Source organism: Symphalangus syndactylus, chromosome 8 (assembly GCF_028878055.3).
Source record: "Symphalangus syndactylus isolate Jambi chromosome 8, NHGRI_mSymSyn1-v2.1_pri, whole genome shotgun sequence".
NCBI lineage: Eukaryota > Metazoa > Chordata > Mammalia > Primates > Hylobatidae > Symphalangus > Symphalangus syndactylus.
Genome location: NC_072430.2, coordinates 111,062,137 through 111,080,018, shown reverse-complemented (window position 1 = coordinate 111,080,018; position 17,882 = coordinate 111,062,137). Strand labels below are relative to the sequence as shown.

The window sequence follows — 17,882 nt, the reverse complement described above, 5'->3', positions numbered from 1 at the left end:
GATAAATACAATCTGGGTTGAATTTTATTCTGATTTTGAAAGAAATTAACATTTTTCATGGACCCTTCAGATTACTGTGAGCCCTAGACCCTTTGCCACTAGAAAATTAGCCCTGTCTTTCTATCTACCTCTCATCTGATTAACGAAAAAATGACGCCTAACAGTCACTGGCTATGTTTTTTACTGATGGGATGTGTGGCCCTATTTGTTCTCCTTTTTGGACCTGCCTGGACCACTAGAGGAGAATCCTATCCTCTACCACCTGTTCAGATGCTTAAAAGGCCCTGGGGCAGGGTCTTCCCTTGCCTTTTTCTCCAACTTTTCTGATGAGACTAGGTGGGTAAATTTCATTAGACTTTAAAGATGAGCTCTCTTTGACTCTAGATCTAAGCTATTTCCCAATCCAACTGTGATCTTACTAAGCTTGTGATGGAGCTTAATCTAGCACCTTGTGCGTCTGCTCAGTTGCTAGAACCCTGAGTGTGAGAGTACTCCCTGCCCCCATCCCCACATTCTGCAGTGTGAGAAAGAGCTGACTCATTCCCAGAGAAACTGGGTATGATTTTATGGATTTTGAAAGGGAAATTTTTACAACCTAAACAGATTAAAAATTACCTTAAGTTGCTTATTTTCTAAATATTTTAGAGGAAGGAGATATACTACAATTAAATTATAATGACTGGAATGAAAAATATTTATTTATTGACTGGACATGCATTATACAGACAGAATGGCACATGAAAGTGAGTAAGAAAGTCAGTGTACATACTTGGCTTTCTGCTAGAAGGTTCCCATTGGATTCCAAGGTTTTGAGCCAGGCTCTGCGATAATACTTGTGCCACTGCCATTGGAAGACCATACTGTTTTTCAGAGTTGAAAGTGTGTGGGAGACATTTGAGAGAGTGCACAAAGCTAGTTATTATTTCTTAATTGTTACCACAAATCTTCTCAGTTCCCTAAGTAGAGCCTGTCAGTATCTTAAGATGGCATACGCTACTTCTCACCTCCTCTTTACAACTGGGCCCAAGAAGCAGAAAGCCCCTCTTACTATGTGATATCTCTCAGAATTTGAAGCTCTCACATTGAAACACAAAATACAAGTCACAAAAGGCTGTGCTCCAATTCAACTTACACCAAACTAAGAATAAATTCAACTTACTAAAATATGTCAAGAGAGGTACCCACTAAATGGGCTACTGGGATAACCTGGTATAATATACTCCAATATTATTCCAGGCTAATTGTAGGCTATTGAGATAACCTGGTATAATATATTTCAGTATTGACAAGAGTTTAGATATAATTGGTTATGCTTTTTGGGTGCTGTTACCAATTAAGAATTTCCTTTATAAAACTGAAAGTATTAAAATCCAAACAATGAGATTAAGGAAATAGGTGTTTGAGTTCATTCTACAGATAGGCAGGTAGAAGGCATGAAAATGAAAATATATACATAGGAAGAAAAAAACATACAGTACTGATATCAGAAATCCTTTGATTTTAATGAGTTAAATTTAACATAGAGGAGCATAACGAAAAAAAGTCGGGAAGGATTAATAAGCTTATAAAAGCTTAACATCTTATCTATAAAGGCCTAAAAGTCTCTAGGCCAATCTTCAGCTGCATTTGCCTGATATATATGAAAAATTGTCATCATGATACCAAAATATGTCACTATGAACCAAAAGGACCACGTTGGGTTCTATTTATTAATAACATAAGCCACTCATGCTACATTTGCCATGTCATCATTCTAAACAAGCACGAGAAAGGATGTAAACTGGGCCATAGGGAAAAAAGAGAACAGACGCAAAGATGAAACTCTAATTGGTAAAATTTACCTCATTCACACCAACTCCTCTTGTGCGAGAACAGACACCTCCAAAGTAACTCAGACTGCTTCTCTTATAGTGAAATGTCACCCGCCTTAAGAAAAAGCAGTGCTATCAGAAAACCAACGTGGTGGACCATCACTTCATACTCTCCCAAAATATGTCTACCCTCCTACATGGAACACCCCCAAACCATCCTCCTCTAAGAAATCAAAAACTGTATTTCAACTACCTTAAAATTTATGACATAATTACCTTTAAATTTGTTATGTTACACAATTTCAATTGAGCAAGCACCAAGTACCTACTAAGCATCATGTACTAGCACAGGAATTGAAAACACCAAGATAGACACAGCTCTTGACTTTTTTCTAGTAGAGAATATCTAGCAGTGATTAAAAAGAATTAATATTGCTGATTATTAAAAATTGCTGATTAAAGACTGAAAAAACAGGAAGTCAAGGGTAACGGTGGGAGGAAAAGAAGGAGTGGTTTGGTTGGTTTGATTCCAGGACAGAACCTTAGAGGACTATCTGAAAATAGCTTTGCCATGACTGGGGAAGAGAATAGCTTATTATATTAAAAAGAAAGTATAGAACCCTTTTTCCTTAGTAGTAGAAACTCAACTGAATGGTTCATCTAAAAGGACTACATTTGCTAGCTTCTCTTGTAGCTAGGTGTGGCCCATGTGACTAACACCTAGCAAATGATTTGTTCATGAAACAGACATGTGCAAGCTTTCAGGAAACCTGCTTTACAGCAGTCAGCTCGGCTGGAAGGAGTACCCTTTTGCCCTTCTCCCCACATGTCATGCCCGCTGCCAGTAATGAAGGCTGAAGGGCCAGCAGGCATCCTAGATTGTGAGTTGACCTTGAGAATGGAAGTTATGGGCTCTAAAGGTAAGATATTATGACTACAGAACCATCAGCATCCCAGCACGGGATATCCTAACTCCATGCATCTTATCTAACAGACAAAGGAACACACAGCAATCTTGTTCAAGTCACTATTTTCTGATATTTAACTTAATTGAACCAAAAAAGTGATAAGGATAAATGTCAGACCAAAGACTACACTAAAGGCTGAAATGAGTACATACGAGATGAGGTGCACAGCATCAGCATGCTGCTTAATGCGCTGCCGGTATTTTGAGAACTCATGGAGCATCTGCACAGGGTTGGTGGTGATGTCAATCTGATCCTTCTCAGTCCAGGTCTCTACAGCCACCAGGACAACCCTGGTGTTGAGCTGCTCCTTGTAAATCTGAGGGTATACAACAGGACAGGTGCAGGAGGAAAACACTGGGTCAAACATGCACGATCAGTGAGTCAGAGTCAGTGGAAGGACAGGAAGGGGGAGGTGAGAGGAGAACACGGGGTCATAATTAGCCCATTATAAAGAATCTTCTTTTCCTTTCTTTTTTCCAAGAGCAAAAATAAAGAAAGAACAATCACACAATTTGGTTTCAACTCTCCTATAGGGTTATTTCGATCCCAGAGCAATACATTCACTGTCTTAGGGAGAGACAGTAAGGATTCCAAAGCCAGGACATAAATTTAAAACATCGTTCAGTAAAATCACCCTTTAAAATCTCATAGCAGGTAACAGGTTGGAGCCTGATATACCAGTTCTGAGTAACTGCGGTGCAACAATTTATTCCTGCTGGATTGGAATGGATCACTAAATCTCCAGATAAGCACCAAACAATATAGCTGGCTTGCCCTTGGAGGTCATATTCTATGAAAAGTAAAATAACACTGGGAGAGAGAGAGACTCAAGGATCTGAGGCTAAAAAAGAGCAGATCCCTATCACTCATCTCATCCTCACCACAGGGTGGCATCACTCACAATATTTAAATTGTTCCCTTTCTGCTCTCTCTCTACTTTTGGCCCAGTAGCTAAACAATTCACACAATTAAGCAACTTCAATGAATGCTGTCATTTTGCCCTGTTTTCAAATTAATTAAGAAAACAATGGGCCGGGTGCGGTAGCTCACGCCTGTAATCCCAGCACTTTGGGAGGCCGAGGCGGGTGGATCACGAGGTCAGCAGATCAAGACCATCCTGGCTAACACGGTGAAACCCCGTCTCTACTAAAAATACAAAAAATTAGCCGGGTGTGGTGATGGGTGCCTGTAGTCCCAGCTACTCAGGAGGCTGAGGCAGGAGAATGGCGTGAACCTGGGAGGCGGAGCTTGCAGTGAGCGGAGATGGCGCCACTGCACTCCAGCCTGGGCGACAGAGCAAGACTCTGTCTCAAAGAAAAAAAAAAAAAAAAAACAATGGATGATCTTTGAACACACTGAGGAAGGGGAACACCATTATGCCTAAGTAAAATTGAAGCTATTATATAATGACTTTACAACAAAAACAAGTTAAACGTAATGTCTTTTAAAAATTAGTGGTCAGCTTCAGAACCTTATGTGGTAACCCAAAATAAAAATTACACTTTGCATGATGTAATTCTATTCAATCATGTTGAAATGACTAATTCAGAGATGCTACCAAGTAAACAGCTTTTGCAGGGGAAAAGATGTGGTTAAGATTCTCTTTTCCATATTCACTTGTGGTTTTCCTCTGAGAAGATAGACAAGAGCTGCAATTAAAGAAAATTAATAAACCAGGTGTGAATTGGCTCTGAGGTGCAGTCTGAACTCTATATGAGATACTCGGCGCACATCCACTCGTGTCATAGTTTTGTGCAGCTGTGCCCACCAGGTACATAACATACATATGTTATGAGTATTTACAGGATTGGAGGTTTGTGGACTGCTTAAAAGGCAGAAAAGAAGGCAGCTCTTTGGAGTAAATAAGTATCATTTAGATATTTGGCAACTTATAAAAATGGTGGGGTTTTTTTCCCATTTAAGAGGAAACACACAATAAAATACCAGATAAAAATATATTTAGCTGAGCAAAATAGCACTTTATATTATAACATATGAAGTAGTATTCTATATTTAATTTCTCACAAGTCAACTGAATTATTCATTGGAACATAATGTATAATGTTCATATCTATACAGTTCTAACCTAAGGCAGGAAAAAGGCAGAAAATCTTAAGCACTTTCTGTAATTCACAAAATAAGTGAGGAAAACATATCAATATTAAAGATTTGTACAGTTAGAAGTCTTTGTAAGGAGATATATATTTTATTCCTCCAAATTAGTTTTATTTGGGGGCTGCACTTATTTCCATCATCTAGAAATCAAGTGTGAAATATCACACCAATGGGAACATTAAGAAAATATATTTGTGTCATTAAAAAAATTTTTTTGGTATTACCTATATTCTCCAAACATACTCTGCTTCAATCCATTTTTTCTTCTCTGTTACCACCATGTATTTAAGAAAAGCCCAGTTGTTTCTTTAAAAAGTCTCATTTGCCAGTATAATAGCAAATAGATTTTGGTAGCTATTTCTCCATTGTTTTTGTCCTCCATAGACTGGGGGCAATAATGTATAGATGCAACTTAGAAGCAACACTAATGTATCTTTGGGATTCCGGGAATAACTCAGTCATCTGAAACTCTCAGACATACTATGTGAAGCGGACCATCCTATAATTCCTTAGCCAGATGAGCTTCAGGATTGTATTTTTAAATTTGTTCAAGAAATACCTAAAGTACAAGTAAGCAAATAGAGAAAAACCACTCCATCTTGGCACACAAATTCAAGAAAACCAAGATACTTACAGAATCCACAAGGTTGACCACGGACTTTGCAAAGTTGTTGGTATGTGCATGAGAAGAGCGATGCTTCTTATACTAGGGGGGAAATACATACCAGTTACTGCCAAATCATAAGTGAATAATAAATTTCAAAATGCTGTAAAAGCAGAAATATCTCAGCAATAGTAGAAATACGGATTTAAAAATACATAATTTAGTTTATGGTATACCGGATTTGGTGGTGTTATTTCTCTGTTAGGCGGCAAAACTCTGACTATCTAAAACATGATGTTAGCTGGGCAGCATGGCTCACAACTGTAATCCCAACACTTTGGCAGGTGGAGGCTGGAGGACTGCTTGAGGCCAGGGATTTGAGACCAGCCCAAGCAACACAGTGAGATCCTGTCTTTTCAAAATTTTTTTCAAAAAAAAAAAAACAAAAAAACCTACAATGTTCTAAATAATAGTAAGGACCTATAGAAATCGATATGAGAAGCTTTATACCTAAAAAGTAAGTTTTAAATTTAATCTTAATGTCTACAAATTCAATCCTTTTGTTTTCATTGAAATGACATTTTGTAGCTTATACAAAAGGCTTAACCCACTTGTCTCACTTTAAATTCAAGGCCACGCACAGATCAAGAAAATGTTCTTGTTAGCGCTTTAGATACTGTCCATGATATGGACAGCATTTGCCAGGCATTTAGTGTATCCTTTCAGAGGAATGTCTCCTCCAAATGAAGAAGCCATTTGCTTTTGACTGATCAAAGTCAAAACAAAGAAAAGACAAAAAGTAAAAATGAAGTGTGCTGAGAGTTTATGATTGTTTATGTTTATTTAAGAAATACAGAAAAGTAAATTAATAGAGTAATTCTACAATGACATCTGGAGGGCTACATTTTTAGCAAGGAGTAGTAGTACGCTTTGCTTAATATGTCTTCAAGAGGAAATTTGAAAACTGAAGTCTACCATAGGAAGATCATGCCCTCTACTGGTCCATGAGGCTATTGTTATTTCTACAACACTAAGGAAAAAAAAACCTACTGAAAACCACAGACTCAGATTTGCACAAGTCTTTGAAATTTATCTTCAATTATAATTATGAAAATAATACATCTTTCATAAAGATTCAAAATATTCTACATTAGAAAATTTTTTTATTTGTCCTTTGCCCATTCGCACCCTATATATAACTTTTGTCAGATTCCCTTCATTCCATTCTATCTCTGTCACTATGTTTTTTAAACAAAGAATATATATCTCATTGTTTACATACCTAATGTTTATTTTTTATAACAACAAAAACACTGATTACCCATAATAAATACTAAATAAATTAATATTCTCTTATTATTATAGTATTCATGAATACATAACTGTTGGTATAATATTACTATTACTGTTCATGTTATTGCTACTACTGTAAATCATAATCTGACCCAAATTGTCTGTATTTGTGTTATTTTAAAGTAAACTGTAATGTGTGCATATAACTGGGTCATAAGACATCCTATTAATCTAAAATTATTCAGGCATTGTAACACATTTTGTAAACTTGGCATAAAGAAGTTTCTACAGATAGCTCAGCATTTTAAGTTGCCTAGCAAATTCCACAAGCTGAAAATTTTCCAAGATACACTTAACAGTAAAAGGAAAAATATTAACATTAAGTTCCTCTGAGGTGATGAAAATGTTCTAGTTCCACTGATTTGTGGATTGAAAGAAAAAACATTAGTTGATACCTATTCTTCTAATGCAGTGGTGTTACACACCTATTAAGATGAATTTTAGTTTGCTTCTGAGTATTAATTTGTTATTTTATTGAGATTTCTTTTCATAGCATAATGATCACAGAAAACATGAAAACTTTTAAAACATTTCAAGTTTTAAAAATTAATAAACTGAGGTATTTTAAAAGTCTATCAAAATGTAAAGTTTTAAATTTATTTCATATTTGTAATTTTCAATCCTCTGATTTTCTTTTTAGAAAAATTATTCTGCCTGCCATTGTTAAGTAAATTAGACAGTGCCAAGAATGGAAGCAGAGATACCTGTTGGGAAGCTACTGCAACAGTCCAGGTAAGAGGCAACGGAGGCTAAACAACTGTAGAGAGAAGTGAATTCAAGAACCACTACGAGGGTAGAGCTCCCACGACTGGATGATGTACAGGATGTGGAAGGTGAGGAAAGAGAAGAATTAAAAGATAACTCCTAGGTTTTGAACTTGAACTTGAATGGATGGGGGATTGTGGTGCCACTTAAAATAATGAGAGAGACTAGAAAAAGGGAAGTTTAGGACTAGGGAACTAAGAGTTCTGATTCAGAAGTTCTATTCAAATCGATACTGAAGTAGAGATATCAAATAGGCAGTTCTGTATATGAGCACAGAACTTAAAGGGCTAGAGCTAAAAGTAGGGAGTAATGAGTTTAAAGTCATGATCCCACTTACAGACTTGAGACTGGAAGTTGTTACTTAGGTAGAGAGTATACAAAGAGAACAGAGCCCTGAACCAAGCCCTGGGGCACTCACATAATTCGAGAGGTCAGATTTTAAAGACTAGGAAGAAATAGCCAGTGAGGTGAGAGAGCTACTGTGTCATAGAAGCCAAGAGATGAAATAAAATTTTCAAAAAAAGAGGGTAATCAACTGTGTCCAATACTGCTGAGAGGGTAAGACAAGGACAGAACAATGACCACTAGATTTGTTAACTTGAAGTGCCATTTAATTGGACACCTAGGGTTTAGTAGAAACTGTAAGTGTTTCTCCTGAAACAAATTATTTGCTCCTCACAACTCTATGAGGTGGGTTTTGTTATCCCCAAATAACTTTCTCGAGATCACACAGCTAGAATTTAAATCCTTCTAGTCTCTAGGTTGAGGGAGGAGGTAAGCTGGTTCAGTTAACAATTCCTATTAAATAGTTTATGTATATTCCTAACAAATCATGATTATTAATGAGAACTCAAAATTTGCTAAGTGTACATAAAATGTAGTGGTTTTTAAGTAAGGAAAACCAAGTGAGGTTTAAATTGAAAAATATTTAAATTATCCTCACATATTTAAATTTATTGACGCATAGTTAAGAATGTAGCAAAAAACATAAGCAAAACATTTGCTTTTCATGCACTTTATGCACTTTAAAAATCTCAACCAATTTTCTATTAGGATAAGGTTTTTAATATTTATTTTTAACTTAAGCAGCTCAAAGACATGTTTGCAGACTCTTATCAAGGCTATAATTGGCTTGCAAATGAGGTTCCACCAGCCAGGTACTAAGATACTTTTTACCAAATGGAGGGATTTTTCTTTTCTAATGGAAAGCCACTGATAATGTGACACCTATTCAAAACAAGATATCTGCATTTTTTTCAGGCAGCCAACATTAAATCACTCTGAAATAAAGGGATAAGCTTGCATGCAAACGTAGGCAGAATGTTTCTATTTCCTGCAAGAATTAGAACTAATTTTGCATGTAAAGAAAAATATGCAATCACCATTTATAATAAAACGTACTTTCACATTTCTGATCAGTTTAAAACAATCTTTATTTAAACTGGTTGCTTTTCCTTCCTGAACACATGCAATCCTTAAGAAAACTGTCTTTTGAAAAAAAAATAAGATTAGAATTTGGTTTTTCAACCCGAAGGTGAGAATTATCAGAATAACTATTCTGGATCGTATAGTATAAAGATTGTAAGATGAGTACTCTCAGTGAGATGATTATCCTAAAGCCCAGCAGCAAATCCCCAAATATTCAGAAATAAATGTATTAATTACTCTAGTTCAGTTTGACTTTCAACATGTGAATTTAAGTACTTTGATCCAGTAAGGTCTGATATACTACTTCAGAACTACTGAAGTGGCAATCAAATTTAAAAACAACCTTCATCTCATAGAAAGCATACCTCAAAAAAATTTTTTCAGCTCTCAAAAAAAAATTCTTATAAAATGACATATGTATTTGAGACTATTATGGATTAGAATGTAACTCTGTCTTAAAGCAAAAGGAATATCTTTAGTTCTATTAGCCAAGAAGTACTATTTCTTTAAATAGTAGAAATTTTAGGCAATTTCTATTTTAAGCATTATTACCACTCAAAAATAAAAGCTTTCCTCTTTTTTGAGACGGAGTCTCACTCTGTTGCCCAGGCTGGAGTGCAGTGGTGCAATCTTGGCTCAGCGCAACCTCCACCTCCCGGGTTCAAGCAATTCTCCTGTCTCAGCCTCCCGAGTAGCTGAGATTACAGGTACACGCCACCACACCCGGCTAATTTTTTAATTCTTTTTGTATATATATATATATTTTAGTAGAGATGGGGTTTCACCATGTTGGCCAGGCTGGTCTCAATCTCCTTACCTCAAGTGATCCACCCACCTTGGACTCCCAAAAGTGCTGTGATTATAGGCGTGAGCCACCACACGTGGCCTTTTTTTCCTTTTTAAACATCTATTCCCTCTAAATTTATCAGTACAAATTACAATTCTTTTTTCTTGTTTCAAAAACCGATGACCATATTATACCTACTTCTCACCCATTTTAATAATAGTAATAATAGGCCAGGCATGGTGGTTCACGCCAGCAATTCCAGCACTTTCGGAGGCTGAAGCAGACAGATCGCTTGAGTCCAGGAGTTCAACACCAGCCTAGGCAATATGGCAAAACCCAGTTTCTAAAAAAAAAAAAAATACAAAAAATAGACAGGCATGGTCATATGCACCTATAGTCCCAGCTACTCGGGAGGCTGAAATGGGAGGATCACTTGAGCTGGGGAGGCACAGGTTGTGCTAAGATGAGATTGGACCACTGTACTCCAGCCTGGGTGACAGAGTGAGAACCTATCTCAAAATAATAACAATAATAATAATAACAACAATAATAAAATGAATTATCAAAATTTACCCTTAAAAGATTTGATAGCCTAAATAAGGAACTTTACCACAGAACATGTGACATAGTGTGTAGAAATTTTTTAAACATAAAATAATATTTTAAGAAGTGTGCTATTTTATTATTCATAAGAATAAGGTTATTTAAATGTTTACCATTGAGAAGGGTTAAAAAATAAATTCAAAAAGTATGTTGTTTAAACAATTACCAAAAAACTGTAACTGTTTAATTGTAATTAACACTTAGTAGTAACTGTTTCCTATTTTGCACAGTTACTGAGATTTACTCTTTTGATTGATAGCTTCATGTACTTTCCTGATATATTATGGTAGAACAGGAGATTTGGAATTGCAAGTAAAGGTTTGAGAACAGATTCTATAGATTAACAGCTATTTGAGAATGCACTTTGTGCATTCAAAGACATTGTATATATCTTAATTATTATTTCTACTACTCTAAAAGTATTTATATAATGGATGTTGAAAAAAGCTTAGGCTTCAAAAGCCATAATTTCACAACATGCCACAACGCTCAAGATTGAGAATCAGCTGGGAAAAAAAACTCAATGTTCCAGTCAACAAAAATAATTCAGATAAAAAAACTATCTTGAGGTTTCAAGCAAATTAAAGTCCTTCAGAAACTCATATTTTAGCCTTTATTTCTAAAGTGACTGCCTACACATCTGGCTTTCCTTTCCACCAAAAACGACCTCTCTTAAATTATATGTATTCTGATAAATTTTGCTTCTTACTAACATCTCAAGCAATATATTTAAAGGCAACTGGAACAGAAAATAAATGTGCATACAGAAGTAAGAGGTATTCTATTGAAAAACTTTATATTGAACACAATTAAACTGATAGTTAATGGAAAACATCCATTAAAGTAGAAACTTAAAAGTTTAAATATAAATTAAGTCACTATTTTTTTAAATTTATAGTTTCAAGGCCTTCTCTCAGTAGGGTCGGCTAATTAGAATTTCACATCATTTTAGCATGAGCACAACCTTATCATATCATGTACTAATCTAATTTTGGTTTCCTTAAAGTAAAACAAAGACTTAAAGATAATTCCAAAGCAATTTCAATTTTTATTCCAATCTTTCATAAGTTTGTCACCAATACCTGATTTCTACACATTTTTTAAAAGATTCTCATCTATATAAAGTCTTTTCAGAGGTGCAACTTTGTTTTGATAAAACAAGTGCTTTTTGCCTTAGAGTATACAACTTTTAAAGTTCAATCACATAACTACAACAGAGATTACAACTGGCCTAAACAGTCTAGGGAGTGTGGCAGTGGTTGCTGGAGCCAGCTCCCATCAGATCCCGAGAGCCAACTAGATACATCCTCTCCTAACTCCTCATCAGTGATCTCACTTTGATAGCTTGAAATCAGCTCTGGTGGCAATATTTACACCACAGACATCAGCAAACATTATAAATCAAGAGAGCTAGGTGTTAAAATTTACCAGCACACCACTAGTATTGGGTGTACTAGTATATAGCCTACTGACCAAGACTCTTCTGGGCTTAAGGCAAGTAATTTTATAAAGGAAATGGTTAAGTATAGTTAACAGTTTCTACTGTATCTTCAAGAGGGGAAAATGAGGAACGATGAATGTTTTTCGTATATCTTTTAAGTGTTACTGAAATGACATATTCAATCACATTTTACTTCCACAGAAGTTAACACGAGATTATTCATCTTTCCAATATTTAAGGACGATAAGTCATCAAAGATACTCACTTTAGATAAAACTTTATTTTATATGTTTGTCTCCACAATTATATCTACCATAATCATAATTAACTAGTAAGAAAAAATAACATATTAGCAGGACAAAAGCATGGAATAAAATTAGAAAGCAGTGACCAAATACGTAGACGAAGAAAAGTAGAGAATAAGAATTTTAAATGAAGACAAAAGATGCCAGATAGCTAAATCTATTAATTATAATTATTAAACATAAAGAAAGTTTAGAGTTGTGAAAATTCTATAAAACTCAGAGTCTCCAAACACCAACAAATAAATCAAGTCACTTAATATGTCTGAATATCTTGGGGTTAATAAGTAAAAAATAATGATTAACTATAAAGTAAAATGTATTCTTTCTTAAGTAAGCTATCTGGTCTAAAACCCACTGACTCTATATTCTTACCGTTTTGTGATCATTAACAATCATAAGTTCCAAATATTTCATTTCTTCAAATATACCACGTGATGGCTACAGAAAATAAAAATATATGGTCAGAATGGTGATTGACATAAAATCTCTCTGGTGCTCACTGTTAAGTTGTAGATAAGACTTTGAATTTCAGAACAACTCTCTGCTGCCTACTTTATAAACACCTTAGAAGAAAGTTGGTCAGGCAAATTTTAAAAAGTGATCATAAAATATGGGTACATATTCAAGTATTTAGAAAATAACTATATTTTATTATTATTAAGGTACTTACTTATCAACATAGAAAACAGTCCATGTTGTTGTATATGGTTTTTATATGTAAAAATATTCTAGAGAAAAATTATAGCATAATTATGTTAAAATAAATAAATGTCAATTTCACATTAAAATGTGATAAAATATTCATATTTACTTAAAATGTCAATGAAAATCTATGTAAAACTCATTTAATAAGAATAGCATAAGTTATAATTACTTCCAGGTATATCTGATACAGACATCAATGAAGTTAAATAGAAACATTAACCCACTGGAGTGAAATTCTAAAAATAATATACTAATTCTTAACTGCTCAATTTCTCAAAGGAACAAATATTGGCAATTATTACAGTCTAAAGTCTTCTAAATTAACTAGATAATCTTTTAAGAGTAAGTATTTTAGCCTTCATTTGGACTTTTATTTCTTTTTCATAGTTGGAAAATTATAATGGTGGCTCTTTTCTCTTTATGTATATAGTCATTGATCATTTTCTATTTGATGAGGTGGACTGTAGCGAAAGAACAGCAGCCATTGTAGAACGTATTATTACCAACCACATCTTTATGAATGAGCTAAAAGAGATCTAATAATAATTTATATAATATATAATAAATGTATCCATAATTATCATAAGAGTTTCATAAAAGGGAGGACAATTTAACCTGGAACTAAGTTTTTGATGGCTGGTGGTCTATTTTCTTCACAAAAAAATACACTCAGCAAAACATTATCTAAAATGTGCAATTTCTACTATAATTACTCATTAAGTTATCTAGTAAATTACCATGTAATGTATAAGCTGTGGAATTAATTCTCAGTTACATAGCATTCACCATGTAATTACTAAACAGTCTCCATCATTACAGCTTTCTAGCCTATTATGAAAAGACCAGAAACATAATTTCAGTTACAAAGCCCCTATACGTTTACCAATACATGTGAAGTACATAACAGTAGGTGATTATACAATGATATGATTTTTATTTAGAAACTGTTATATTGCTAATAGCCAAATAAATTCATTGTGTTCTGAAAAACACATACAGCTTTAAAGTTTGGTGTAACAGAGTTTTTAATTTGAAAGTAATATAAATAAGCATGATTAGCCAACATTTCAAAACCTAACTCCTCTCTCTACATTTTTTAACAGAATGTTTTATATGACGCTATATAAGCCATATAGAAAGAAAAGTCTGCTGCACTTTAAATAGAAAATAAAATGCACTGCAATTATCGTCAGAAAACACGTAGAAAACAGAGCTAAAACAACACATTCTTTACATGACATCAGGGTTCAGAGACTACCGTCATCAGTTTGAATCACTAACAGAAAGAGATCAATAAAAAGCAGTGTGTTGATAAGGCTCAAATCATAGGGTTTTTGTGTTTATTGTTTTCATTTTTAAACAACAGTCCCCAAAATCTAAACTGTTTTAGGTACACTTAGATACTGTGGGGTGATAGGCACATGACTTCTTTGAGTAAAATAGCCCCACCCAAGGCTCAATGCCACACTCACATTCACTGCTCTCTTCCTTCTTTTCAACCACTGTAATTCAGATAGAAAGGGCCACTGGTCACCTCTTTCCATAGCTGTGGAAAGGAAAAATTAGTATCAAAATTTTATGCTTATTTCAATGGGAGTATGTTTTGAAATATTACATGAAGAAACAGTGGCACTGATAATCTATGTCAAACTAAGGTGAAAAAAAAGCACACTGATCATTATTATTTCACACTGTCATGACCACAAAGATAGTTCAAATGTAATTTCGTCCCAAACATCAAGAAAACATAATGTTCAAGATTCATTAGAAGATGCACATTTGACATACAATCACTTGACAATATCTGAAAATCTGAGAGAGTTCCACTATGTCTAATTCATTTTAGCATTCAAAATAATGTATGACATTAGCTTTTGCATAAATTATTAAAGACTTTTAGCAGTAATATACAGAAATAAAATCACATGCCCCAACAATCCAAAAGAAGCTTCTGCCAACATTAGCACACTTAAGATGTGTCTGGAGCAGAGCATGAGAGGGAGGCAATCCAAGCTGGCTCAAGAGCAGCAAACTGCCAGGAAAATTTCAGGATGAACCTCACTGTAAATCACTCTACTAAATTTGGCCACACTTTCTGGTTCCCAAGGCAGCTTTACTCACAGGCTTCATGTTTTAGTCGTTGCATTGGAAATGACTCTCCATGCCTCTTTACACAAGAGCCACCATTCATTCCAGTGCTGATCCACAATGTTCACCCCAGATATCAGACCAATTCCACTTCCAACAAGCCTGCATATCTACTGAGCTCCACCAAGTAACAGCTCGTACTACATAAAATATAATCGCTATTTTAGTTAAAACTTACTGAGATTCTTCATTTGCTTAGAATACTGTCCCCCCAAGGTTTTCTGGATTATATGTGGTCGACCTGTGCTTTTCTGAAACAAAACAATTGTAGGCAATTTAGAAAGCAAGATGTGAACAAGCCTCTATGAAACAGTGTTAGAACTTTCTCTAATGTCCTTCCTAAAATGGGAATATTTATATGTCAGTTTTTTAGCTATCAAAAGCGAAAAGTATATGTCTTATTGAAATCTTAATTTTAAATAAAAGAGTATCATCTAATTGCCCCAGTTTAGATAAAAACATAGTGTTATTGGTTACTCTTAAATCTTAGCTTTCTTCAAAGCTATAAATGGGAAATTCACAAGAAACACAAAAAGTCAATAAACATGTAAAAACATGCCGAATGCTTACATCTTCCTTCAACATGCATTTTTTTAAATGAAGCACCAACTTTTGCCATAAAACTGATGAAGTTTTAAAAATTACGATATCCATAGTTAATTACCATTGCAAGGCCAAAAGCACTCTCACACCTTGCTGGCGAGAGGAAATTGGTAGCATAATTTGAGAGAGAAATTTAGTAAGGTGTATCAACAAATGTGAAAACATTTACATTTTTTGCCCTAGAAATTATGCTTTTAGGAATGTCTATTACCATTATTCTTATTACGATTAGCTTCCATTACTGAGTGCATAGTATGTACCAGGTACTGTTAATGTACACATTACTTAATTTAGTCCTGACAAAGACCCCATATAATGCATGGTTTATCCGTATTTTACAAATAAAGATATTGAGGCTCAGGGAGATACATCATTGTCTTAAAATTATCTTATAAAATAACGATCCAATTTATTTTTAAAAATATATGGGACTATGTCATTGAAAACTGGAAGAACATATTCTGAAACATGACAAGAAGTTATCTTTGAGGGACAGCATAATGGAAAATTACTATTTAAGTATTTGTTTTGCTTTTCCAAATTTCCTATATTAGTTTAATAATCAGAAAAAGTTATAAAAAAGAAACTTCTTAATAGGTTACATAAAACTTATAACAGTTTTGCTATTCATTTATGACTTGATAGTTAACATGAATTCTCATTAGAAATATCCCATGCATATTACTTGACTTATCACAAAGCATACTAAAATCAATAATAATAACAAATTAAACATCAAAATATCTAAAATTAATTACAGTAAGCTCTAAATTCTGGTAAAAGGTGAAAAGATAGTAATGAAATTAACAATGGGATCAGCAACACAATTTAAAAAATCGACTAATTTAAAGTTTAAAGCACTATTCCTTTCCTCTACCCACAGTGTGGATGAGGACAAATCATTACATAACCAAAAGGCAGGCAACAGGAAGGAAGGCAAAGAGAAGGCAATTTGCATGTAACAATCAGGCCCTGAATAATATGATCATAAGTAAACAATGCAAAACCAATGCTTTAAACATTATAACAATAGTTTATATTTATAAATCCTTATGACAGTTTAATAGACATTGCCACCTAGATTTATTAATTCATCAAATCTACAAAATCGCCCTACTATGAATGCATTAAAAAATTATCTCATTTTATACATTTGAAAAACTCTAAGGCTTAAATAGTTATTATTTGGGAATCTGTGTTTTGTTCTTTGTGGATTTTGTTGGGGTACCAGGGCCATTAATCAAAGCCAGAAATCAAAGTCAGAGTTTTTGCTGAATGAGTCAAATAATTTTGCTGTACACAGATTATCTTTCCTTACTGGAGTGAGAAGAATAACATTTTACTTAATCAAAATGTCTTTATCTAAGTGGCCTGTCTTCATTACCTGATAATTTTTATAGTTACTAGTTGAAAATGACAGAGGTTTATTCAAACACCAATCCTTTAAAACTTTTCTGCATCAACTTTGAAATTCACCCCCATATTCATACATACATTGCCATAACCAAGACAGTAAAAGTTTGTCTGTTCAGCTTTTATTATCAGCAGGCTATTTGACTATTAGCTGTTTCAAAATTAATTAATTTATTTATTTATTGAGATGGAGTCTCGCTCTGTCGCCCAGGCTGGAGTGCAATGGCGCAATCTTGCCTCGCTGTAACCTCCGCCTCCCAGGTTCAAGTGATTCTTCTGCCTCAGCCTCCCCACTAGCTGGGATTACAGGCTCCCGTCACCACGCCCAGCTAATTTTTGTATTTTTAGTGGAGACAGGGTTTCACCATATTGGCCAGGCTGGTCTCAAACTCCTGACCTCGTGATCTGCCCGCCTCAGCCTCCCAAAGTGCTAGGATTATAGGCGTGAGCCACCACGCCCAGCCCAATTTTATCTAAATTTGAAATCCCTAAAGATAAAAAATGTTTTCTGTTCCCCATCAAATAATTGCAATATTCTAACTCTATCACTCACAAAATATTATTTTCCCACTACAGTTCTTTTCACTGATCTGACTTCTGTACTGTTACCTCTCAGTGCCTTAATCTCCTCCCATTCTCCCTCTTGTTCACTCCTCTCCAACCCTGTCAGGTTCCTCAAAGTTCCTCGAACACCCTAGGCACACTCCTGCCTCAAGGCCTTTGTATTCGCTCATCTTCTAGAATGTTCTTCCAGCTCTCTAATTTCCTTAAGTTCTTCATTCACCACTTGTCTTCTCTTGGTGGACTTCCTGGAACTGTGTATGTATGAAAAA

General features: G+C 34.6%; 1 protein-coding gene across 3 annotated transcripts in view; it reads right to left on the bottom strand.

Annotated features, from left to right (window-relative positions):
- Positions 1-17,882, bottom strand: part of ADAM23 (ADAM metallopeptidase domain 23) — a 178,725-nt gene that overhangs the window by 57,722 nt on the left and 103,121 nt on the right. For all 3 annotated transcript variants that reach the window (XM_055290367.2, XM_055290366.2, XM_055290365.2), the window contains exons 7-13: positions 15,212-15,284; positions 14,358-14,431; positions 12,553-12,618; positions 5,529-5,600; positions 2,932-3,095; positions 1,842-1,926; positions 770-860 (exon numbers count right to left, since the gene is read on the bottom strand). In XM_055290367.2, the coding sequence (XP_055146342.1) occupies positions 770-860; positions 1,842-1,926; positions 2,932-3,095; positions 5,529-5,600; positions 12,553-12,618; positions 14,358-14,431; positions 15,212-15,284 (625 nt within the window). The remainder of the gene's footprint in view (positions 1-769; positions 861-1,841; positions 1,927-2,931; positions 3,096-5,528; positions 5,601-12,552; positions 12,619-14,357; positions 14,432-15,211; positions 15,285-17,882) is intronic.